Below are 24,701 nucleotides of genomic sequence, written 5' to 3'. Positions count from 1 at the left end.
GGATGGGTGCGGGGGTCTGGAGATGGACGAATGTCTTCTCCGGGGTTCTCCTCGCCTACAGGATGGGTGCGGGGATCTGGAGATGGACGGATGTCTTCTCCGGGGTTCTCCTCATCCGCAAGATGGGTGCGGGGGTCTGGAGATGGGTCCGGATGTCTTCTCCGGGGCTCTCCTCGCCTGCCCGATGGGTGCGGGGGTCTGGAGATGGGTCCAGATGTCTTCTCCGGGGCTTTCCTCGCCTGCAGGATGGGTGCGGGGATCTGGAGATGGGTCCGGATGTCTTCTCCGGGGCTCTCCTCGCCTGCAGGATGGGTGCGGGGGTCTGGAGATGGACGGATGTCTTCTCCGGGGCTCTCCTCGCCTGCAGGATGGGTGTGGGGGTTTCGAGATGGACAGATGTCTTCTCCGGAGTTCTCCTCGCCCGCAGGATGGGTGCGGGGATCTGGAGATGGGTACGGATGTCTTCTCCGGGGTTCTCCTCGCCCGCAGGATGGGTGCGGGGGTCTGGAGATGGACGGATGTCTTCTCCGGGGCTCTCCTCGCCCTCAGGATGGGTGCGGGGGTCTGGAGATGGGTACGGATGTCTTCTCCGGGGCTCTCCTCGCCCTCAGGATGGGTGCGGGAGTCTGGAGATGGACGGATGTCTTCTCCGGGGCTCTCCTCGCCTGCAGGATGGGTGCGGGGGTCTGGAGATGGGTACGGATGTCTTCTCCGGCGTCCTCCTCGCCCTCAGGATGGGTGCGGGGGTCTGGAGATGGACAGATGTCTTCTCCGGGGCTCTCCTCGCCTGCAGGATTGGTGCGGGGGTCTGGAGATGGGTGCGGATCTCTTCTCCGGGGTCCTCCTCGCCTGCAGGATGGGTGCGGGGATCTGGAGACGGGTGCGGGGGTCTGGAAATTGGTCCGGATGTCTTCTCCGGGGTTCTCCTCGCCTGCAGGATGGGTGCGGGGATCTGGAGATGCGTTCGGATGTCTTTTCCGGGGTTCTCCTCGCCTGCAGGATGGGTGTGGGGGTCTGGAGATGGACGGATGTCTTCTCCGGGGTCCTCCTCACCTGCAGGATGGGTACGGGGGTCTGGGGATGGGTCCGGATGTCTTCTCCGGGGTTCTCCTCGCCTGCAGGATGGGTGCGGGGGTCTGGAGATGGGGACGGATGTCTTCTCCGGGGATCTCCTCGCCTGCAGGATGGGTGCGGGGGTCTGGAGATGGGTCCGGATGTCTTCTCCGGGGCTCTCCTCGCCTGCAGGATGGGTGCGGGGATCTGGAGATGGGTCCGGATGTCTTCTCCGGGGCTCTCCTCGCCTGCAGGATGGGTGCGGGGATCTGGAGATGGGTACGGATGTCTTCTTTGGGGTTCTCCTCACCTGCAGGATGGGTGCGGGGGTCTGGAGATGCACGGATGTCTTCTCCGGGGTTCTCCTCGCCTACAGGATGGGTGCGGGGATCTGGAGATGGACGGATGTCTTCTCCGGGGTTCTCCTCATCCGCAAGATGGGTGCGGGGATCTGGAGATGGGTCCGGATGTCTTCTCCGGGGCTCTCCTCGCCTGCACGATGGGTGCGGGGGTCTGGAGATGGGTCCAGATGTCTTCTCCGGGGCTTTCCTCGCCTGCAGGATGGGTGCGGGGATCTGGAGATGGGTCCGGATGTCTTCTCCGGGGCTCTCCTCGCCTGCAGGATGGGTGCGGGGGTCTGGAGATGGACGGATGTCTTCTCCGGGGCTCTCCTCGCCTGCAGGATGGGTGCGGGGGTTTCGAGATGGACGGATGTCTTCTCCGGGGCTCTCCTCATCCACAGGATGGGTGCGGGGGTCTGGAGATGGGTACGGATGTCTTCTCCGGAGTTCTCCTCGCCCGCAGGATGGGTGCGGGGATCTGGAGATGGGTACGGATGTCTTCTCTGGGGTTCTCCTCGCCCGCAGGATGGATGCGGGGGTCTGGAGATGGACGGATGTCTTCTCCGGGGCTCTCCTCGCCTGCAGGATGGGTGCGGGGGTCTGGAGATGGACGGATGTCTTCTCCGGGGCTCTCCTCGCCTGCAGGATGGGTGCAGGGGTTTCGAGATGGACGGATGTCTTCTCCGGGGCTCTCCTCATCCACAGGATGGGTGCGGGGGTCTGGAGATGGGTACGGATGTCTTCTCCGGAGTTCTCCTCGCCCGCAGGATGGGTGCGGGGATCTGGAGATGGGTACGGATGTCTTCTCCGGGGTTCTCCTCGCCCGCAGGATGGGTGCGGGGGTCTGGAGATGGACGGATGTCTTCTACGGGGATCTCCTCGCCTGCAGGATGGGTGCGGGGATCTGGAGATGGATCCGGATGTCTTCTACGGGGATCTCCTCGCCTGCAGGATGGGTGCGGGGATCTGGAGATGGGTCCGGATGTCTTCTCCTGGGCTCTCCTCGCCTGCAGGATGGGTGCGGGGATCTGGAGATGGGTCCGGATGTCTTCTCCGGGGCTCTCCTCGCCTGCAGGATGGGTGCGGGGATCTGGAGATGGGTACGGATGTCTTCTTTGGGGTTCTCCTCGCCTGCAGGATGGGTGCGGGGGTCTGGAGATGGACGGATGTCTTCTCCGGGGTTCTCCTCGCCTGCAGGATGGGTGCGGGGGTCTGAAGATGGGTACGGATGTCTTCTCCGGAGTTCTCCTCGCCCGCAGGATGGGTGCGGGGATCTGGAGATGGGTACGGATGTCTTCTCCGGGGTTCTCCTCGCCCGCAGGATGGGTGCGGGGGTCTGGAGATGGACGGATGTCTTCTCCGGGGCTCTCCTCGCCCTCAGGATGGGTGCGGGAGTCTGGAGATGGACGGATGTCTTCTCCGGGGCTCTCCTCGCCTGCGCCTGCAGGATGGTTGCGGGGGTCTGGAGATGGGTACGGATGTCTTCTACGGGGTCCTCCTCGCCCTCAGGATGGGTGCGGGGGTCTGGAGATGGACGGATGTCTTCTCCGGGGTTCTCCTCGCCCGCAGGATGGGTGCGGGGGTCTGGAGATGGACGGATGTCTTCTCCGGGGCTCTCCTTGCCTGCAGGATGGGTGCGGGGATCTGGAGACGGGTGCGGGGGTCTGGAAATTGGTCCGGATGTCTTCTCCGGGGTTCTCCTCGCCTGCAGGATGGGTGCGGGGATCTGGAGATGCGTTCGGATGTCTTCTCCGGGGTTCTCCTCGCCTGCAGGATGGATTCGGGGGTCTGGAGATGGGTACAGATGTCTTTTCCGGGGTTCTCCTCGCCTGCAGGATGGGTGTGGGGGTCTGGAGATGGACGGATGTCTTCTCCGGGGTCCTCCTCACCTGCAGGATGGGTACGGGGGTCTGGGGATGGGTCCGGATGTCTTCTCCGGGGTTCTCCTCGCCTGCAGGATGGGTGCGGGGGTCTGGAGATGGACGGATGTCTTCTCCGGGGATCTCCTCGCCTGCAGGATGGGTGCGGGGGTCTGGAGATGGACGGATGTCTTCTCCGGGGATCTCCTCGCCTGCAGGATGGGTGCGGGGGTCTGGAGATGGACGGATGTCTTCTCCGGGGCTCTCCTCGCCTGCAGGATGGGTGCGGGGGTCTGGAGATGGGTACAAATGTCTTCTCTGGGGTCCTCCTCGCCTGCAGGGTGGGTACGGGGGTCTGGGGATGGGTCCGGATGTCTTCTCCGGGGTTCTCCTCGCCTGCAGGATGGGTGCGGGGGTCTGGAGATGGGTCCGGATGTCTTCTCCGGGGTTCTGCTCGCCTGCAGGATAGGTGCGGGGTCTGGAGATGGACGGATGTCTTCTCCGGGGATCTCCTCGTCTGCAGGATGGGTGAGGGGGTCTGGAGATGGGTACGGATGTCTTCTCCGGGGTTCTCCTCGCCTGCAGGATGGGTGCGGGGATCTGGAGATGGGTCCGGATGTCTTCTCCGGGGCTCTCCTCGCCTGCAGGATGGGTGCGGGGATCTGGAGATGGGTCCGGATGTCTTCTCCGGGGCTCTCCTCGCCTGCAGGATGGGTGCGGGGGTCTGGAGATGGGTCCGAATGTCTTCTCCGGGGCTCCCCTCGCCTGCAGGATGGGTGCGGGGATCTGGAGATGGGTACGGATGTCTTCTCCGGGGCTCTCCTCGCCTGCAGGATGGGTGCAGGGGTCTGGAGATGGGTCCGGATGTCTTCTCCGGGGTTCTCCTCGCCTGCAGGATGGGTGCGGGGATCTGGAGATGGGTACGGATGTCTTCTCCGGGGCTCTCCTCGCCTGCAGGATGGGTGCAGGGGTCTGGAGATGGGTCCGGATGTCTTCTCCGGGGTTCTCCTCGCCTACAGGATGGGTGCGGGGATCTGGAGATGGACGGATGTCTTCTCCGGGGTTCTCCTCATCCGCAGGATGGGTGCGGGGGTCTGGAGATGGACGGATGTCTTCTCCGGGGCTCTCCTCATCCACAGGATGGGTGCGGGGGTCTGGAGATGGGTACGGATGTCTTCTCCGGAGTTCTCCTCGCCCGCAGGATGGGTGCGGGGATCTGGAGATGGGTACGGATGTCTTCTCTGGGGTTCTCCTCGCCCGCAGGATGGATGCGGGGGTCTGGAGATGGACGGATGTCTTCTCCGGGGCTCTCCTCGCCTGCAGGATGGGTGCGGGGGTCTGGAGATGGACGGATGTCTTCTCCGGGGCTCTCCTCGCCTGCAGGATGGGTGCAGGGGTTTCGAGATGGACGGATGTCTTCTCCGGGGCTCTCCTCATCCACAGGATGGGTGCGGGGGTCTGGAGATGGGTACGGATGTCTTCTCCGGAGTTCTCCTCGCCCGCAGGATGGGTGCGGGGATCTGGAGATGGGTACGGATGTCTTCTCCGGGGTTCTCCTCGCCCGCAGGATGGGTGCGGGGGTCTGGAGATGGACGGATGTCTTCTACGGGGATCTCCTCGCCTGCAGGATGGGTGCGGGGATCTGGAGATGGATCCGGATGTCTTCTACGGGGATCTCCTCGCCTGCAGGATGGGTGCGGGGATCTGGAGATGGGTCCGGATGTCTTCTCCTGGGCTCTCCTCGCCTGCAGGATGGGTGCGGGGATCTGGAGATGGGTCCGGATGTCTTCTCCGGGGCTCTCCTCGCCTGCAGGATGGGTGCGGGGATCTGGAGATGGGTACGGATGTCTTCTTTGGGGTTCTCCTCGCCTGCAGGATGGGTGCGGGGGTCTGGAGATGGACGGATGTCTTCTCCGGGGTTCTCCTCGCCTGCAGGATGGGTGCGGGGGTCTGGAGATGGGTACGGATGTCTTCTCCGGAGTTCTCCTCGCCCGCAGGATGGGTGCGGGGATCTGGAGATGGGTACGGATGTCTTCTCCGGGGTTCTCCTCGCCCGCAGGATGGGTGCGGGGGTCTGGAGATGGACGGATGTCTTCTCCGGGGCTCTCCTCGCCCTCAGGATGGGTGCGGGAGTCTGGAGATGGACGGATGTCTTCTCCGGGGCTCTCCTCGCCTGCGCCTGCAGGATGGTTGCGGGGGTCTGGAGATGGGTACGGATGTCTTCTACGGGGTCCTCCTCGCCCTCAGGATGGGTGCGGGGGTCTGGAGATGGACGGATGTCTTCTCCGGGGTTCTCCTCGCCCGCAGGATGGGTGCGGGGGTCTGGAGATGGACGGATGTCTTCTCCGGGGCTCTCCTTGCCTGCAGGATGGGTGCGGGGATCTGGAGACGGGTGCGGGGGTCTGGAAATTGGTCCGGATGTCTTCTCCGGGGTTCTCCTCGCCTGCAGGATGGGTGCGGGGATCTGGAGATGCGTTCGGATGTCTTCTCCGGGGTTCTCCTCGCCTGCAGGATGGATTCGGGGGTCTGGAGATGGGTACAGATGTCTTTTCCGGGGTTCTCCTCGCCTGCAGGATGGGTGTGGGGGTCTGGAGATGGACGGATGTCTTCTCCGGGGTCCTCCTCACCTGCAGGATGGGTACGGGGGTCTGGGGATGGGTCCGGATGTCTTCTCCGGGGTTCTCCTCGCCTGCAGGATGGGTGCGGGGGTCTGGAGATGGACGGATGTCTTCTCCGGGGATCTCCTCGCCTGCAGGATGGGTGCGGGGGTCTGGAGATGGACGGATGTCTTCTCCGGGGATCTCCTCGCCTGCAGGATGGGTGCGGGGGTCTGGAGATGGACGGATGTCTTCTCCGGGGCTCTCCTCGCCTGCAGGATGGGTGCGGGGGTCTGGAGATGGGTACAAATGTCTTCTCTGGGGTCCTCCTCGCCTGCAGGGTGGGTACGGGGGTCTGGGGATGGGTCCGGATGTCTTCTCCGGGGTTCTCCTCGCCTGCAGGATGGGTGCGGGGGTCTGGAGATGGGTCCGGATGTCTTCTCCGGGGTTCTGCTCGCCTGCAGGATAGGTGCGGGGTCTGGAGATGGACGGATGTCTTCTCCGGGGATCTCCTCGTCTGCAGGATGGGTGAGGGGGTCTGGAGATGGGTACGGATGTCTTCTCCGGGGTTCTCCTCGCCTGCAGGATGGGTGCGGGGATCTGGAGATGGGTCCGGATGTCTTCTCCGGGGCTCTCCTCGCCTGCAGGATGGGTGCGGGGATCTGGAGATGGGTCCGGATGTCTTCTCCGGGGCTCTCCTCGCCTGCAGGATGGGTGCGGGGGTCTGGAGATGGGTCCGAATGTCTTCTCCGGGGCTCCCCTCGCCTGCAGGATGGGTGCGGGGATCTGGAGATGGGTACGGATGTCTTCTCCGGGGCTCTCCTCGCCTGCAGGATGGGTGCAGGGGTCTGGAGATGGGTCCGGATGTCTTCTCCGGGGTTCTCCTCGCCTGCAGGATGGGTGCGGGGATCTGGAGATGGGTACGGATGTCTTCTCCGGGGCTCTCCTCGCCTGCAGGATGGGTGCAGGGGTCTGGAGATGGGTCCGGATGTCTTCTCCGGGGTTCTCCTCGCCTACAGGATGGGTGCGGGGATCTGGAGATGGACGGATGTCTTCTCCGGGGTTCTCCTCATCCGCAGGATGGGTGCGGGGGTCTGGAGATGGACGGATGTCTTCTCCGGGGCTCTCCTCGCCTGCAGGATGGGTGCGTGGGTCTGGAGATGGGTACGGATGTCTTCTCCGGGGTCCTCCTCGCCTGCAGGATGGGTACGGGGGTCTGGGGATGGGTCCGAATGTCTTCTCCGGGGTTCTCCTCGCCGGCAGGATGGGTGCGGGGGTCTGGAGATGGGTCCGGATGTCTTCTTCGGGGTTCTGCTCGCCTGCAGGATGGGTGCGGGGTCTGGAGATGGACGGATGTCTTCTCCGGGGATCTCCTCGTCTGCAGGATGGGTGCGGGGATCTGGAGATTGGTCCGGATGTCTTCTCCGGGGCTCTCCTCGCCTGCAGGATGGGTGCGGGGATCTGGAGATGGGTACGGATGTCTTCTCCGGGGCTCTCCTCGCCTGCAGGATGGGTGCGGGGGTCTGGAGATGGGTCCGGATGTCTTCTCCGGGGCTCTCCTCGCCTGCAGGATGGGTGCGGGGATCTGGAGATGGGTACGGATGTCTTCTCTGGGGCTCTCCTCGAATGCAGGATGGGTGCGGGGATCTGGAGATGGACGGATGTCTTCTCCGGGGTTCTCCTCATCCGCAGGATGGGTGCGGGGATCTGGAGATGGGTACGGATGTCTTCTCCGGGGCTCTCCTCGCCTGCACGATGGGTGCGGGGGTCTGGAGATGGGTCCAGATGTCTTCTCCGGGGTTCTCCTCGTCTGCAGGATGGGTGCGGGGATCTGGAGATGGGTACGGATGTCTTCTCCGGGGTTCTCCTCGCCTGCAGGATGGGTGCGGGGATCTGGAGATGGGTACGAATGTCTTCTCCGGGGTTCTCCTCGCCTGCAGGATGGGTGCAGGGGTCTGGAGATGGGTGCTGATGTCTTCTCCGGGGCTCTCCTCGCCTGCAGGATGGGTGCGGGGATCTGGAGATGGGTTCGGATGTCTTCTCCGGGGCTCTCCTCGCCCGCAGGATGGGTTCGGGGGTCTGGATATGGGGACGGATGTCTTCTCCGGGGTTCTCCTCGCCTGCAGGATGGGTGCGGGGGTCTGCAGATGGGTACGGATGTCTTCTCCGGGGTTCTCCTCGCCTGCAGGATGGGTGCGGGGGTTTGGAGATGGACGGATGTCTTCTCCGGGGTCCTCCTCGCCTGCAGGATGGGTGCGGGGGTTTGGAGATGGACGGATGTCTTCTCCGGGGTTCTCCTCGCCTGCAGGATGGGTGCGGGGGTCTGGAGATGGGTGCGGATGTCTTCTCCGGGGTCCTCCTCGCCTGCTGGATGGGTGCGGGGGTTTGGAGATGGACGGATGTCTTCTCCGGGGATCTCCTTGTCTGCAGGATGGGTGCGGGGGTTTGGAGATGGACGGATGACTTCTCCGGGGTTCTCCTCGCCTGCAGGATGGGTGCGGGGGTCTGGAGATGGACGGATGTCTTCTCCGGGGTCCTCCTCGCCTGCAGGATGGGTGCGGGGGTTTGGAGATGGACGGATGTCTTCTCCGGGGTCCTCCTCGTCTGCAGGATGGGTGCGGGGGTTTGGAGATGGACGGATGTCTTCTCCGGGGTTCTCCTCGCCTGCAGGATGGGTGCAGGGGTCTGGAGATGGGTGCGGATGTCTTCTCCGGGGATCTCCTTGTCTGCAGGATGGGTGCGGGGGTTTGGAGATGGACGGATGTCTTCTCCGGGGTTCTCCTCGCCTGCAGGATGGGTGCGGGGGTCTGGAGATGGGTGCGGATGTCTTCTCCGGGGATCTCCTCGTCTGCAGGATGGGTGCGGGGGTTTGGAGATGGACGGATGTCTTCTCCGGGGTCCTCCTCGCCTGCAGGATAGGTGCGGGGGTTTGGAGATGGACGGATGTCTTCTCCGGGATCCTCCTCGCCTGCAGGATGGGTGCGGGGGTTTGGAGATGGACGGATGTCTTCTCTGGGGTCCTCCTCGCCTGCAGGATGGGTGCGGGGGTTTGGAGACGGACGGATGTCTTCTCCGGGGATCTCCTCGCTCGCAGGATGGGTGCGGGGGTCTGGAGATGGGTTCGGATGTCTTCTCCGGGGTCCTCCTCGCCTGCAGGATGGGTGCGGGGGTTTGGAGATGGACGGATGTCTTCTCCGGGGTTCTCCTCATCCGCAGGATGGTTGCGGGGATCTGGAGATGGGTACGGATGTCTTCGCCGGGGCTCTCCTCGCCTTCACGATGGGTGCGGGGGTCTGGAGATGGGTCCAGATGTCTTCTCCGGGGCTCTCCTCGCCTGCAGGATGGGAGCGGGGGTCTGGAGATGGGTACGGATGTCTTCTCCGGGGCTCTCCTCGCCTGCAGGATGGGTGCGGGGGTCTGGAGATGGACGGATGTCTTCTCCGGGGCTCTCCTCGCCCTCAGGTTGGGTGCGGGAGTCTGGAGATGGACGGATGTCTTCTCCGGGGCTCTCCTCGCCTGCAGGATGGGTGCGGGGGTCTGGAGATGGGTACAGATGTCTTCTCCGGGGTCCTCCTCGCCTGCAGGATGGGTACGGGGGTCTGGGGATGGGTCCGGATGTCTTCTCCGGGGTTCTCCTCGCCTGCAGGATGGGTGCGGGGGTCTGGAGATGGGTACGGATGTCTTCTCCGGGGTTCTGCTCGCCTGCAGGATGGGTGCGGGGGTCTGGAGATGGGTACGGATGTCTTCTCCGGGGTTCTCCTCGCCTGCTGGATGGGTGCGGGGGTTTGGAGATGGACGGATGTTTTCTCCGGGGTCCTCCTCGCCTGCTGGATAGGTGTGGGGGTTTGGAGATGGACGGATGTTTTCTCCGGGGTCCTCCTCGCCTGCTGGATTGGTGTGGGGGTTTGGAGATGGACGGATGTCTTCTCCGGGGATCTCCTCGCTCGCAGGATGGGTGCGGGGGTCTGGAGATGGGTTCGGATGTCTTCTCCGGGGTCCTCCTCGCTTGCTGGATGGGTGCGGGGGTATGGAGATGGACGGATGTCTTCTCCAGGGTTCTCCTCGCCTGCAGGATGGGTGCGAGGGTCTGGAGATGGGTGCGGATGTCTTCTCCGGGGTTCTCCTCGCCTGCAGGATGGGTGCGGGGGTTTGGAGATGGAGGGATGTCTTCTCCGGGGTCCTCCTCGCCTGCTGGATGGGTGCGGGGGTTTGGAGATGGACGGATGTCTTCTCCGGGGTCCTCCTCGCCTGCTGGATGGGTGCGGGGGTTTGGAGATGGACGGATGTCTTCTCTGGGGTCCTCCTCGCCTGCAGGATGGGTGCGGGGGTTTGGAGATGGACGGATGTCTTCTCTGGGGATCTCCTCGCTCGCAGGATGGGTGCGGGGGTTTGGAGATGGACGGATGTCTTCTCTGGGGTCCTCCTCGCCTGCTGGATGGGTGCGGGGGTTTGGAGATGGACGGATGTCTTCTCTGGGGTCCTCCTCGCCTGCAGGATGGGTGCGGGGGTTTGGAGATGGACGGATGTCTTCTCCGGGGATCTCCTCGCTCGCAGGATGGGTGCGGGGGTTTGGAGATGGACGGATGTCTTCTCTGGGGTCCTCCTCGCCTGCTGGATGGGTGCGGGGGTTTGGAGATGGACGGATGTCTTCTCTGGGGTCCTCCTCGCCTGCAGGATGGGTGCGGGGGTCTGGAGATGGACGGATGTCTTCTCCGGGGTCCTCCTCGTCTGCAGGATGGGTGCGGGGGTCTGGAGATGGACGGATGTCTTCGCCGGGGTCCTCCTCGTCTGCAAGATGGGTGCGGGGGTCTGGAGATGGACGGATGTCTTCTCCGGGGATCTCCTCCCTCGCTCGCAGGATGGGTGCGGGGGTTTGGAGATGGGTCCAGATGTCTTCTCCGGGGTCCTCCTCGCCTGCAGGATGGGTGCGGGGGTTTGGAGATGGACAGATGTCTTCTCCGGGGTCCTCCTCGCCTGCTGGATGGGTGCGGGGGTTTGGAGATGGACGGATGTCTTCTCCGGGGTCCTCTTCGCCGCCTCCACCTCTCTCGCCGCTGCTGTTACAACAGCTTTTCCTCTTCAGGGACTTCTAACGATTCAGCATTTTTCTCCCTAATAAAAATAAGCAAAACACAGAAGTGTGCGGTGAGCAATTTGGAGAGGCTGCTGGAGTTTCAGGTTCATTAGCCGGCCGCCTGCGCAGCCCGTGTCCTCTCCCCGCGCTGTAATGTGTGACATAAGTCATTGCAATCTCCCTCTTCCCATGTAATTGGGAGGAATATCTCATCCTCCATATGTTACCGCTGATTTATTCCCTGGCACCGGGGCCTGGTGGACTCCACGTGCCCACCCCTCCTGCCAGCGGCGGCAGCCTCACATAGCCTCATATGTCAGTGCATGGATCTTCGCCGCACCGTCCTCTGTGTGAGGGGAGACGCCGAAATCCGATTATCAGAGAGTGGAGGAGTGCGTCTGTCCTGCCACAGCTGCAGTACCACACACAGGCCATACACAGGGGGGCGCTGTCACAAGAGGAAGCCTCCGTGCTCTCACTTCTTTGTGCGCGGTCCCGGCCGGCGTCTCCTGCTGAAGGTGACAGTCACCGCGCTGTCAGCTTTACTGCCCCGGAGAGTAATGTCTCTGGATGATGAGCCATCACCGGCCTTTATGACTTTATTAGATGAGGCCTGATCTCGCTGCGGCACCAGAACCAGACACTTTAACAAGTCATTTTCTCGCTGTTAGTCCCTTTAATATTCAGGAGCCGCCTTTACAGCCCTCATTGTCACAGGATCTAAATATTGCATAAGAGATGGTGAGCGAGCGGGGGATGGGCAGACGGCGGGTGACCCCATTATCCCTCATACTATCATGGGTCATGAGCTTCTCCTTGTAAGATCACTGTAAGAGGAGCTTCACCCTTACACTCAGCCTTAAAGGACACTCCCTATATACAGAGATACATAAGATCCTGTCTGCAGCCACCACTAGGGGGAGCTCCCTGTATACAGAGATACATGATAAGATTCTGTCTGCAGCCACCACTAGGGGGAGCTCCCTGTATACAGAGATACATGATAAGACCCTGTCTGCAGCCACCACTAGGGGGAGCTGCCTGTATACAGAGATACATGATAAGACCCTGTCTGCAGCCACCACCAGGGGGAGCTCGCTGTATACAGAGATACATGATAAGACCCTGTCTGCAGACACCACTAGGGGGAGCTCCCTGTATACAGAGATACATGATAAGACCCTGTCTGCAGCCACCACTAGGGGGAGCTCCCTGTATACAGAGATACATGATAGGATCCTGTCTGCAGCCACCACTAGGGGGAGCTCCCTGTATACAGAGATACATGATAAGACCCTGTCTGCAGCCACCACTAGGGGGAGCTCCCTGTATACAGAGATACATGATAGGATCCTGTCTGCAGTCACCACTAGGGGGAGCTCCCTGTATACAGAGATACATGATAAGATCCTGTCTGCAGCCACCACTAGGGAGAGCTCCCTGTATACAGAGATACATGATAAGATCCTGTCTGCAGCCACCACTAGGGGGAGCTCCCTGTATACAGAGATACATGATAGGATCCTGTCTGCAGCCACCACTAGGGGGAGCTCCCTGTATACAGAGATACATGATAAGCTCCTGTCTGCAGCCTCCACTAGGGGGAGCTCCCTGTATACAGAGATACATGATAAGATCCTGTCTGTAGTCACCACTAGGGGGAGCTCCCTGTATACAGAGACACATGATAAGATCATGTCTGCAGCCACCACTAGAGGGAGCTCCCTGTATACAGAGATACATGATAAGATCCTGTCTGCAGCCACCACTAGGGGGAGCTCCCTGTATACAGAGATACATGATAAGATCCTGTCTGCAGCCACCACTAGGGGGAGCTCCCTGTATACAGAGATACATGATAAGATCCTGTCTGCAGTCACCACTAGAGGGAGCTCCCTGTATACAGAGATACATGATAATATCCTGTCTGCAGCCACCACTAGGGAGAGCTCCCTGTATACAGAGATACATGATAAGATCCTGTCTGCAGCCACCACTAGGGGGAGCTCCCTGTATACAGAGATACATGATAAGACCCTGTCTGCAGCCACCACCAGGGGGAGCTCGCTGTATACAGAGATACATGATAAGACCCTGTCTGCAGCCACCACTAGAGGGAGCTCCCTGTATACAGAGATACATGATAAGATCCTGTCTGCAGCCACCACTAGGGGGGGCTCCCTGTATACAGAGATACATGATAAGATCCTGTCTGCAGCCACCACTAGGGGGGGCTCCCTGTATACAGAGATACATGATAAGCTCCTGTCTGCAGCCACCACTAGGGGGAAGCTCCCTGTATACAGAGATACATGATAAGATCCTGTCTGCAGCCTCCACTAGGGGGAGCTCCCTGTATACAGAGATACATGATAAGCTCCTGTCTGCAGCCTCCACTAGGGGGAGCTCCCTGTATACAGAGATACATGATAAGATCCTGTCTGCAGCCACCACTAGGGGGAGCTCCCTGTATACAGAGATACATGATAAGATCCTGTCTGCAGCCACCACTAGGGGGAGCTCCCTGTATACAGAGATACATGATAAGATCCGGTCTGCAGCCACCACTAGGGGGAGCGCCCTGTATACAGATACATGATAATATCCTGTCTGCAGCCACCACTAGGGGGAGCTCCCTGTATACAGAGATACATGATAAGATCCTGTCTGCAGCCACCACTAGGGGGAGCTCCCTGTATACAGAGATACATGATAAGATCCTGTCTGCAGACACCACTAGGAGGAGCTCCCTGTATACAGAGGTACATGATAAGATCCTGTCTGCAGCCACCACTAGGGGGAGCTCCCTGTATACAGAGATACATGATAAGATCCTGTCTGCAGCCACCACTAGGGGGAGCTCCCTGTATACAGAGATACATGATAAGATCCTGTCTGCAGACACCACTAGGAGGAGCTCCCTGTATACAGAGGTACATGATAAGATCCTGTCTGCAGCCACCACTAGGGGGAGCTCCCTGTATACAGAGATACATGATAAGATCCTGTCTGCAGCCACCACTAGGGGGAGCTCCCTGTATATAGAGATACATGATAAGATCCTGTCTGCAGCCACCACTAGGGGGAGCGCCCTGTATACAGATACATGATAATATCCTGTCTGCAGCCACCACTAGGGGGAGCTCCCTGTATACAGAGATACATGATAAGATCCTGTCTGCAGCCACCACTAGGGGGAGCTCCATGTATACAGAGATACATGATAAGACCCTGTCTGCAGCCACCACTAGGGGGAGCTCCATGTATACAGAGATACATGATAAGATCCTGTCTGCAGCCACCACTAGGGGGAGCTCCCTGTATACAGAAATACATGATAAGATCCTGTCTGCAGTCACCACTAGAGGGAGCTCCCTGTATACAGAGATACATGATAAGATCCTGTCTGCAGCCACCACTAGGGGGAGCTCCCTGTATACAGAGATATATAAGATCCTGTCTGCAGCCACCACTAGGGGGAGCTCCCTGTATACAGAGATACATGATAAGATTCTGTCTGCAGCCACCACTAGGGGGAGCTCCCTGTATACAGAGATACATGATAAGATCCTGTCTGCGGCCACCACTAGGGGGAGCTCCTTGTATACAGAGATACATAAGATCCTGTCTGCAGCCACCACTAGGGGGAGCTCCCTGTATACAGAGATACATGATAAGATCCTGTCTGCAGTCGCCACTAGGGGGAGCTCCCTGTATACAGAGATACATAAGATCCTGTCTGCAGCCACCACTAGGGGGAGCTCCTTGTATACAGAGATACATGATAAGATCCTGTCTGCAGTCACCACTAGAGGGAGCTCCCTGTATACAGAGGTACATTATAAGATCCTGTCTGCAGCCACCACTAGGGGGAGCTCCCTGTATACAGAGATACATGATAAGATCCTGTCTGCAGCCACAACTAGGGGGAGCTCCCTGTATACAGAGATACAGGATAAGATCCTGTGTGATGACTTTCTGCGGCTCTGGCGCTCTGCTGTGGAGTTTTCAGCGTCTTCCTGTCTCTGCAGATGCCGGTGTGTTCGTACTTCCTGAAGGGGATCTGCCACAATAATGACTGCCCGTACAGCCACGTCTACGTCTCCAGGAAAGCGGAGGTTTGCCCTGACTTCCTGAAAGGATACTGCCCCATGGGTGCCAAGGTGAGGCCTGAGTTGTGATCTGCTGTATGAGGGATCTGCTGTATGAGGGATCTGCTGTATGAGGGATCTGCTGTATGAGGGATCTGCTGTATGAGGGATCTGCTGTATGAGGGATCTGCTGTATGAGGGATCTGCTGTATGAGGGATCTGCTGTATGAGGGATCTGCTGTACGAGGGATCTGCTGTACGAGGGATCTGCTGTACGAGGGATCTGCTGTACGAGGGATCTGCTGTACGAGGGATCTGCTGTACGAGGGATCTGCTGTACGAGGGATCTGCTGTACGAGGGATCTGCTGTACGAGGGATCTGCTGTACGAGGGATCAGCTGTACGAGGGATCAGCTGTACGAGGGATCAGCTGTACGAGGGATCTGCTGTACGAGGGATCTGCTGTACGAGGGATCTGCTGTACGAGGGATCAGCTGTACGAGGGATCTGCTGTACGAGGGATCTGCTGTACGAGGGATCTGCTGTATATATACTGGTCCCGTCTCACAGCTGAGGGTTTGTTTCATTAACCTTCAGTATAGAGCTGCTGCACACGTATCTCCTGCTCTGATATTTTGCTACAATGTATCAGTGCAGGTAAAATGCATCCGTCCACCTCTCAGATGATCATCCTGGACTGGACACAGTGTAACAAATACCCTCAAATGTCCCATTCACTGACAGCAAGCAGAGATCTCCGCCCAGTTGTGCGCTCCCCCCGGTTGTGCGCTCCCCCGATTGTGCGCTCCCCCCCGGTTGTGCGCTCCCTCTTGTTGTGCGTTCCCCCCTTATTGTGCGCTCCCCCTTTATTGTGCGCTCCCCCTGGTTCTGCGCTCCCCCCTTATTGTGTGCTCCCCCCGGTTGTGCGCTCCCCCCGCTTGTGCGCTCCCCCCTTATTGTGCGCTCCCCCCTTATTGTGCGCTCCCCCCTTATTGTGCGCTCCCCCCTTATTGTGCGCTCCCCCCTTATTGTGCGCTCCCCCCTTATTGTGCGCTCCCCCCTTATTGTGCGCTCCCCCCTTATTGTGCGCTCCCCCCTTATTGTGCGCTCCCCCCGCTTGTGCGCTCCCCCCTTATTGTGCGCTCCCCCCGCTTGTGCGCTCCCCCCTTATTGTGCGCTCCCCCCGCTTGTGCGCTCCCCCCGCTTGTGCGCTCTCCCCGCTTGTGCGCTCTCCCCGGTTGTGCGCTCTCCCCGGTTGTGCGCTCTCCCCGCTTGTGCGCTCCCCCCGCTTGTGCGCTCCCCCCGCTTGTGCGCTCTCCCCGCTTGTGCGCTCTCCCCGCTTGTGCGCTCCCCCCGCTTGTGTGCTCTCCCCGGTTGTGCGCTCCCCCCGCTTGTGCGCTCCCCCCGCTTGTGCGCTCCCCCCGCTTGTGCGCTCTCCCCGCTTGTGCGCTCTCCCCGCTTGTGCGCTCTCCCCGCTTGTGCGCTCCCCCCGCTTGTGTGCTCTCCCCGGTTGTGCGCTCCCCCCGGTTGTGCGCTCCCCCCGGTTGTGCGCTCCCCCCGGTTGTGCGCTCCCCCCGCTTGTGCGCTCTCCCCGCTTGTGCGCTCTCCCCGCTTGTGCGCTCCCCCCGCTTGTGTGCTCTCCCCGGTTGTGCGCTCCCCCCGGTTGTGCGCTCCCCCCGCTTGTGCGCTCTCCCCGCTTGTGCGCTCCCCCCGCTTGTGCGCTCTCCCCGGTTGTGCGCTCTCCCCGGTTGTGCGCTCCCCCCGGTTGTGCGCTCCCCCCGGTTGTGCGCTCCCCCCGGTTGTGCGCTCCCCCCGCTTGTGCGCTCCCCCCGCTTGTGCGCTCCCCCCGCTTGTGCGCTCTCCCCGCTTGTGCGCTCTCCCCGCTTGTGCGCTCCCCCCGCTTGTGTGCTCTCCCCGGTTGTGCTGCCGCCTGTAGATGGGGCTATATGAGGCGCACAATAGTGTAATGTATCCACAGGGAAGTGACCTCTTTCTGCCTGACTCTGTGTCTATGTAGCATTATGCTCCGTTCTCGGCCAGCGTGGGGCAGTGCATTGTGGGAGCGCAGCTTTGCAGGATCATGTGACCGCACTCTCGCGCACAGCAGCTTGTCATTATGTAACGGCAGCATTGCGCCAAACAGTCACTCTGCAGGCCAGAAACCGAAACCTATAACCGGGGTCATCTCAGGGTTCAGATCACGCCCCCGTCCTGAGCTGCCCACAGACCATGGCAGCCGCCCGCAGACAGTGCCCTCCCCCGCCCGCAGACCGTGCCCTCCGCCCGCAGCCACTCTTCCCGCACACAGATCGTGCTCTCCGCACACAGACCGTGCCCCCCGCCTGCGGCCGCGCTCCCCGCATACAGACCGTGCCCCCCGCCTGCGGCCGCGCTCCCCGCACACAGACCGTGCCCCCCGCCCACAGCCGCGCTCCCCGCACACAGACCGTGCCCCTCGCCCGCAGCCGCGCTCCCCGCACACAGAGCGTGCCCTCCGCCCGCAGCCGCGCTCCCCGCACACAGACCGTGCCCCTCGCCCGCAGCCGCGCTCCCCGCACACAGACCGTGCCCCCCGCCCGCAGCCGTGCTCCCCGCACACAGACCGTGCCCCCCGCCCGCAGCCGCGCTCCCCGCACACAGACCGTGCCCCCCCGCCCGCAGCCGCGCTCCCCGCACACAGACCGTGCCCCCCGCCCGCAGCCGCGCTCCCCGCACAGAGACCGTGCCCCCCGCCCGCAGCCGCGCTCCCCGCACACAATTACTTGTAAAATATTCCAATTTAAATGAAAATATAGCGCGCTATTTAGAATATTTCTGCTATTAGTGAAAGTGCTTAGCGCGTCTCTTTTCGGAGTGTCAGAAAAGCATTGCGGTCAGGATGATGGATAGAGCCCCGTAATTGTGTGCGATGAGACTGCTGACTAGGACGGATGCCACCGCCGCCAAGGCCGGCCCGGGAAGGGGTTAACCTGATTCTCCCAAATAATGGAGGAAAGTGCTGAGGTCGGGGGTTTGCGCCTCTTGTTTGTTTGTCGCTTTTTTCTTTTTTTCCCTTTTATATCCAGTCGATCTTCGCGCTGCTCCAGAAATGGGCCCTGGAGAGCGGCGGTATCACCGAGACGCCAGTAACAATGCAACCTTCATAAAACACCGGCTCGTTAGACGCGTGCGCCCTCCCCGGGGTGTGAATAATTTATCAAGGCTGTGCTCCCAGGCCGAGTGTACGCGGGGGGTGCAGCACCGCACATGGGGGGTCGGGGTAATCCTCACACACCACTCCCATTAACTTCAATGGGAGGACGAAACTGCGTTCTGCAGACACTGTACTGTAGGATGGGACTGCGATAATGACGGGGACCGATAGCGATTGTGATGATACGGTACATGGAAGTCTATGGGAGCCTGTGACGCTCTGCGGAGTTGAATATTTTTGTGATGGTGGCTTCACGGGTTACAGCGTGGCTGCACTGATCACACGTCCAGACCCCGGGACCGGTCACAGCACCGGACGCTAATGATGGGGGCTGCACTGATCACACGTCCAGACCCCAGGACCGGTCACAGCACCGGACGCTAATGATGGGGGCTGCACTGATCACACGTCCAGACCCCGGGACCGGTCACAGCACCGGACGCTAATGATGGGGGCTGCACTGATCACACGTCCAGACCCCAGGACCGGTCACAGCACCGGACGCTAATGATGAGGGCTGCACTGATCACACGTCCAGACCCCGGGACCGGTCACAGCACCGGACGCTAATGATGGGGGCTGCACTGATCACACGTCCAGACCCCAGGACCGGTCACAGCACCGGACGCTAATGATGGGGGCTGCACTGATCACACGTCCAGACCCCGGGACCGGTCACAGCACTGGACGCTAATGATGGGGGCTGCACTGATCACACGTCCAGACCCCAGGACCGGTCACAGCACTGGACGCTAATGATGGGGGCTGCACTGATCACACGTCCAGACCCCAGGACCGGTCACAGCACCGGACGCTAATGATGGGGGCTGCACTGATCACACGTCCAGACCCCAGGACCGGTCACAGCACCGGACGCTAATGATGGGGGCTGCACTGATCACACGTCCAGACCCCAGGACCGGTCACAGCACCGGACGGTAATGATGAGGGCTGCACTGATCACACATCCAGACCCCGGGACCGGTCACAGCACCGGACGCTAATGATGGGGGCTGCACTGATCACACGTCCAGACCCCGGGACCGGTCACAGCACCGGACGCTAATGATGGGGGCTGCACTGATCACACGTCCAGACCCCAGGACCGGTCACAGCACCGGACGCTAATGATGGGGGCTGCACTGATCACATGTCCAGACCCCGGGACCGGTCACAGCACTGGACGCTAATGATGGGGGCTGCACTGATCACACGTCCAGACCCCAGGACCGGTCACAGCACTGGACGCTAATGATGGGGGCTGCACTGATCACACGTCCAGACCCCAGGACCGGTCACAGCACCGGACGCTAATGATGGGGGCTGCACTGATCACACGTCCAGACCCCAGGACCGGTCACAGCACCGGACGCTAATGATGGGGGCTGCACTGATCACACGTCCAGACCCCAGGACCGGTCACAGCACCGGACGGTAATGATGAGGGCTGCACTGATCACACGTCCAGACCCCGGGACCGGTCACAGCACCGGACGCTAATGATGAGGGCTGCACTGATCACACGTCCAGACCCCGGGACCGGTCACAGCGCCGGACGCTAATGATGGGGGCTGCACTGATCACACGTCCAGACCCCGGGACCGGTCACAGCGCCGGACGCTAATGATGGGGGCTGCACTGATCACACGTCCAGATCCCGGGACCGGTCACAGCGCCGGACGCTAATGATGGGGGCTGCACTGATCACACGTCCAGACCCCGGGACCGGTCACAGCACCGGACGCTAATGATGGGGGCTGCACTGATCACACGTCCAGACCCCAGGACCGGTCACAGCACCGGACGCTAATGATGGGGGCTGCACTGATCACACGTCCAGACCCCGGGACCGGTCACAGCACCGGACGCTAATGATGGGGGCTGCACTGATCACACGTCCAGACCCCGGAACCGGTCACAGCACCGGACGCTAATGATGGGGGCTGCACTGATCACACGTCCAGACCCCGGGACCGGTCACAGCACCGGACGCTAATGATGGGGGCTGCACTGATCACACGTCCAGACCCCGGGACCGGTCACAGCACCGGACGATAATGATGGGGGCTGCACTGATCACACGTCCAGACCCCAGAACCGGTCACAGCACCGGACGCTAATGATGGGGGCTGCACTGATCACACGTCCAGACCCCAGGACCGGTCACAGCACCGGACGCTAATGATGGGGGCTGCACTGATCACACGTCCAGACCCCGGGACCGGTCACAGCGCCGGACGCTAATGATGAGGGCTGCACTGATCACACGTCCAGACCCCGGGACCGGTCACAGCGCCGGACGCTAATGATGGGGGCTGCACTGATCACACGTCCAGACCCCAGGACCGGTCACACCACCGGACGCTAATGATGGGGGCTGCACTGATCACACGTCCAGACCCCAGGACCGGTCACAGCGCCGGACGCTAATGATGGGGGCTGCACTGATCACACGTCCAGACCCCAGGACCGGTCACAGCACCTCTTCCAACAAGCCTACAACCTACAATAGCCTTCAGCCCAGTAGACCACTGCGCAACCAGCTCTGTCCTTACCTATTGTACCATCACCCATTCCCTGTAGACTGTGAGCCCTCGCGGGCAGGGTCCTCTCTCCTCCTATACCAGTCTGTCTTGTACTGTTAATGATTGTTGTACGTATACCCTCTTTCACTTGTAAAGCGCCATGGAATAAATGGCGCTATAATAATAAATAATAATAATAATAATGGGGGCTGCACTGATCACACATCCAGACCCCGGGACCGGTCACAGCACCAGACACTAATGATGGGGGCTGCACTGATCACACGTCCAGACCCCAGGACCGGTCACAGCACCGGACGCTAATGATGGGGGCTGCACTGATCACACGTCCAGACCCCGGGACCGGTCACAGTACCAGACACTAATGATGGGGGCTGCACTGATCACACGTCCAGACCCCAGGACCGGTCACAGCACCGGACACTAATGATGGGGGCTGCACTGATCACACGTCCAGACCCCAGGACCGGTCACAGCACCGGACGCTAATGATGGGGGCTGCACTGATCACACGTCCAGATCCCGGGACCGGTCACAGCACCGGACGCTAATGATGGGGGCTGCACTGATCACACGTCCAGACCCCGGGACCGGTCACAGCACCAGACACTAATGATGGGGGCTGCACTGATCACACGTCCAGACTCCAGGACCGGTCACAGCACCGGACGCTAATGATGGGGGCTGCACTGATCACACGTCCAGACCCCGGGACCGGTCACAGTACCAGACACTAATGATGGGGGCTGCACTGATCACACGTCCAGACCCCAGGACCGGTCACAGCACCGGACACTAATGATGGGGGCTGCACTGATCACACGTCCAGACCCCGGGACCGGTCACAGCACCGGACGCTAATGATGGGGGCTGCACTGATCACACGTCCAGACCCCAGGACCGGTCACAGCGCCGGACACTAATGATGGGGGCTGCACTGATCACACGTCCAGACCCCAGGACCGGTCATAGCACCGGACGCTAATGATGAGGGCTGCACTGATCACACGTCCAGACCCCAGAACCGGTCACAGCGCCGGACGCTAATGATGGGGGCTGCACTGATCACACGTCCAGACCCCGAGACCGGTCACAGCGCCGGACGCTAATGATGGGGGCTGCACTGATCACACGTCCAGATCCCGGGACCGGTCACAGCGCCGGACGCTAATGATGGGGGCTGCACTGATCACACGTCCAGACCCCGGGACCGGTCACAGCGCCGGACGCTAATGATGGGGGCTGCACTGATCACACGTTCAGACCCCAGGACCGGTCACAGCACCGGACGCTAATGATGGGGGCTGCACTGATCACACGTCCAGACCCCGGGACCGGTCACAGCACCGGACGCTAATGATGGGGGCTGCACTGATCACACGTCCAGACCCCGGGACCGGTCACAGCACCGGACACTAATGATGGGGGCTGCACTGATCACACGTCCAGACCCCAGGACCGGTCACAGCACCGGACACTAATGATGGGGGCTGCACTGATCACACGTCCAGACCCCAGGACCGGTCACAGCGCCGGACGCTAATGATGGGGGCTGCACTGATCACACGTCCAGACCCCGGGACCGGTCACAGCACCGGACGCTAATGATGGGGGCTGCACTGATCACACGTCCAGATCCCGGGACCGGTCACAGCACCGGACGCTAATGATGGGGGCTGCACTGATCACACGTCCAGACCCCGGGACCGGTCACAGCACCGGACGCTAATGATGGGGGCTGCACTGATCACACGTCCAGACCCCAGGACCGGTCACAGCACCGGACGCTAATGATGGGGGCTGCACTGATCACACGTCCAGACCCCAGGACCGGTCACAGCACCGGACGCTAATGATGGGGGCTGCACTGATCACACGTCCAGACCCCAGGACCGGTCACAGCGCCGGACGCTAATGATGGGGGCTGCACTGATCACACGTCCAGACCCTGGGACCGGTCACAGCACCGGACGCTAATGATGAGGGCTGCACTGATCACACGTCCAGACCCCAGAACCGGTCACAGCACCGGACGCTAATGATGGGGGCTGCACTGATCACACGTCCAGACCCCAGGACCGGTCACAGCACCGGACGCTAATGATGGGGGCTGCACTGATCACACGTCCAGACCCCAGGACCGGTCACAGCGCCGGACGCTAATGATGGGGGCTGCACTGATCACACGTCCAGACCCCGGGACCGGTCACAGCACCGGACGCTAATGATGGGGGCTGCACTGATCACACGTCCAGACCCCGGGACCGGTCACAGCACCGGACGCTAATGATGGGGCCTGCACTGATAACACGTCCAGACCCCGGGACCGGTCACAGCACCGGATGCTAATGATGGGGGCTGCACTGATCACACGTCCAGACCCCAGGACCGGTCACAGCACCGGACACTAATGATGGGGGCTGCACTGATCACACGTCCAGACCCCAGGACCGGTCACAGTACCGGACGCTAATGATGAGGGCTGCACTGATCACACGTCCAGACCCCAGAACCGGTCACAGCACCGGACGCTAATGATGGGGGCTGCACTGATCACACGTCCAGACCCCAAGACCGGTCACAGTACCGGATGCTAATGATGGGGGCTGCACTGATCACACGTCCAGACCCCAGGACCGGTCACAGCGCCGGACGCTAATGATGGGGACTGCACTGATCACACGTCCAGACCCCAGGACCGGTCACAGCACCGGACGCTAATGATGGGGGCTGCACTGATCACACGTCCAGACCCCAGGACCGGTCACAGCACTGGACGCTAATGATGGGGGCTGCACTGATCACACGTCCAGACCCCAGGACCGGTCACAGCACCGGACGCTAATGATGGGGACTGCACTGATCACACGTCCAGACCCCAGGACCGGTCACAGCGCCGGACGCTAATGATGGGGGCTGCACTGATCACACATCCAGACCCCGGGACCGGTCACAGCACCGGACGCTAATGATGAGGGCTGCACTGATCACACGTCCAGACCCCAGAACCGGTCACAGCACCAGACACTAATGATGGGGGCTGCACTGATCACACGTCCAGACCCCAGGACCGGTCACAGTACCGGACGCTAATGATGAGGGCTGCACTGATCACACGTCCAGACCCCAGAACCGGTCACAGCACCGGACGCTAATGATGGGGGCTGCACTGATCACACGTCCAGACCCCAAGACCGGTCACAGTACCGGATGCTAATGATGGGGGCTGCACTGATCACACGTCCAGACCCCAGGACCGGTCACAGCACCGGACGCTAATGATGAGGGCTGCACTGATCACACGTCCAGACCCCAGGACCGGTCACAGCGCCGGACGCTAATGATGGGGGCTGCACTGATCACACGTCCAGACCCCAGGACCGGTCACAGCACCGGACACTAATGATGGGGGCTGCACTGATCACACATCCAGACCCCGGGACCGGTCACCGCACCGGACGCTAATGATGAGGGCTGCACTGATCACACGTCCAGACCCCAGAACCGGTCACAGCACCGGACGCTAATGATGGGGGCTGCACTGATCACACGTCCAGACCCCAGGACCGGTCACAGCATCGGACGCTAATGATGGGGGCTGCACTGATCACACGTCCAGACCCCAGAACCGGTCACAGCACCGGACGCTAATGATGGGGCTGCACTGATCACACGTCCAGACCCCAGGACCGGTCACAGCGCCGGACGCTAATGATGGGGGCTGCACTGATCACACTTTCAGACCCCAGGACCGGTCACAGCACCGGACACTAATGATGGGGGCTGCACTGATCACACGTCCAGACCCCAGGACCGGTCACAGCACCGGACGCTAATGATGAGGGCTGCACTGATCACACGTCCAGACCCCAGGACCGGTCACAGCACCGGACGCTAATGATGGGGGCTGCACTGATCACACGTCCAGACCCCGGGACCGGTCACAG

General features: G+C 61.2%; 1 protein-coding gene across 1 annotated transcript in view; it reads left to right on the top strand.

Annotated features, from left to right (window-relative positions):
• Positions 1-24,701, top strand: part of ZC3H3 (zinc finger CCCH-type containing 3) — a 236,009-nt gene that overhangs the window by 167,581 nt on the left and 43,727 nt on the right. Inside the window, 1 exon segment of the mRNA XM_075352670.1 lies at positions 14,956-15,087. Coding sequence (XP_075208785.1) covers positions 14,956-15,087 — 132 coding nt within the window.

Source organism: Anomaloglossus baeobatrachus, chromosome 6, assembly GCF_048569485.1.
Source record: "Anomaloglossus baeobatrachus isolate aAnoBae1 chromosome 6, aAnoBae1.hap1, whole genome shotgun sequence".
Taxonomy (NCBI): domain Eukaryota; kingdom Metazoa; phylum Chordata; class Amphibia; order Anura; family Aromobatidae; genus Anomaloglossus; species Anomaloglossus baeobatrachus.
Note: the sequence above shows the minus strand (reverse complement) of the source record. Positions and strands in the feature narration are given on the sequence as shown.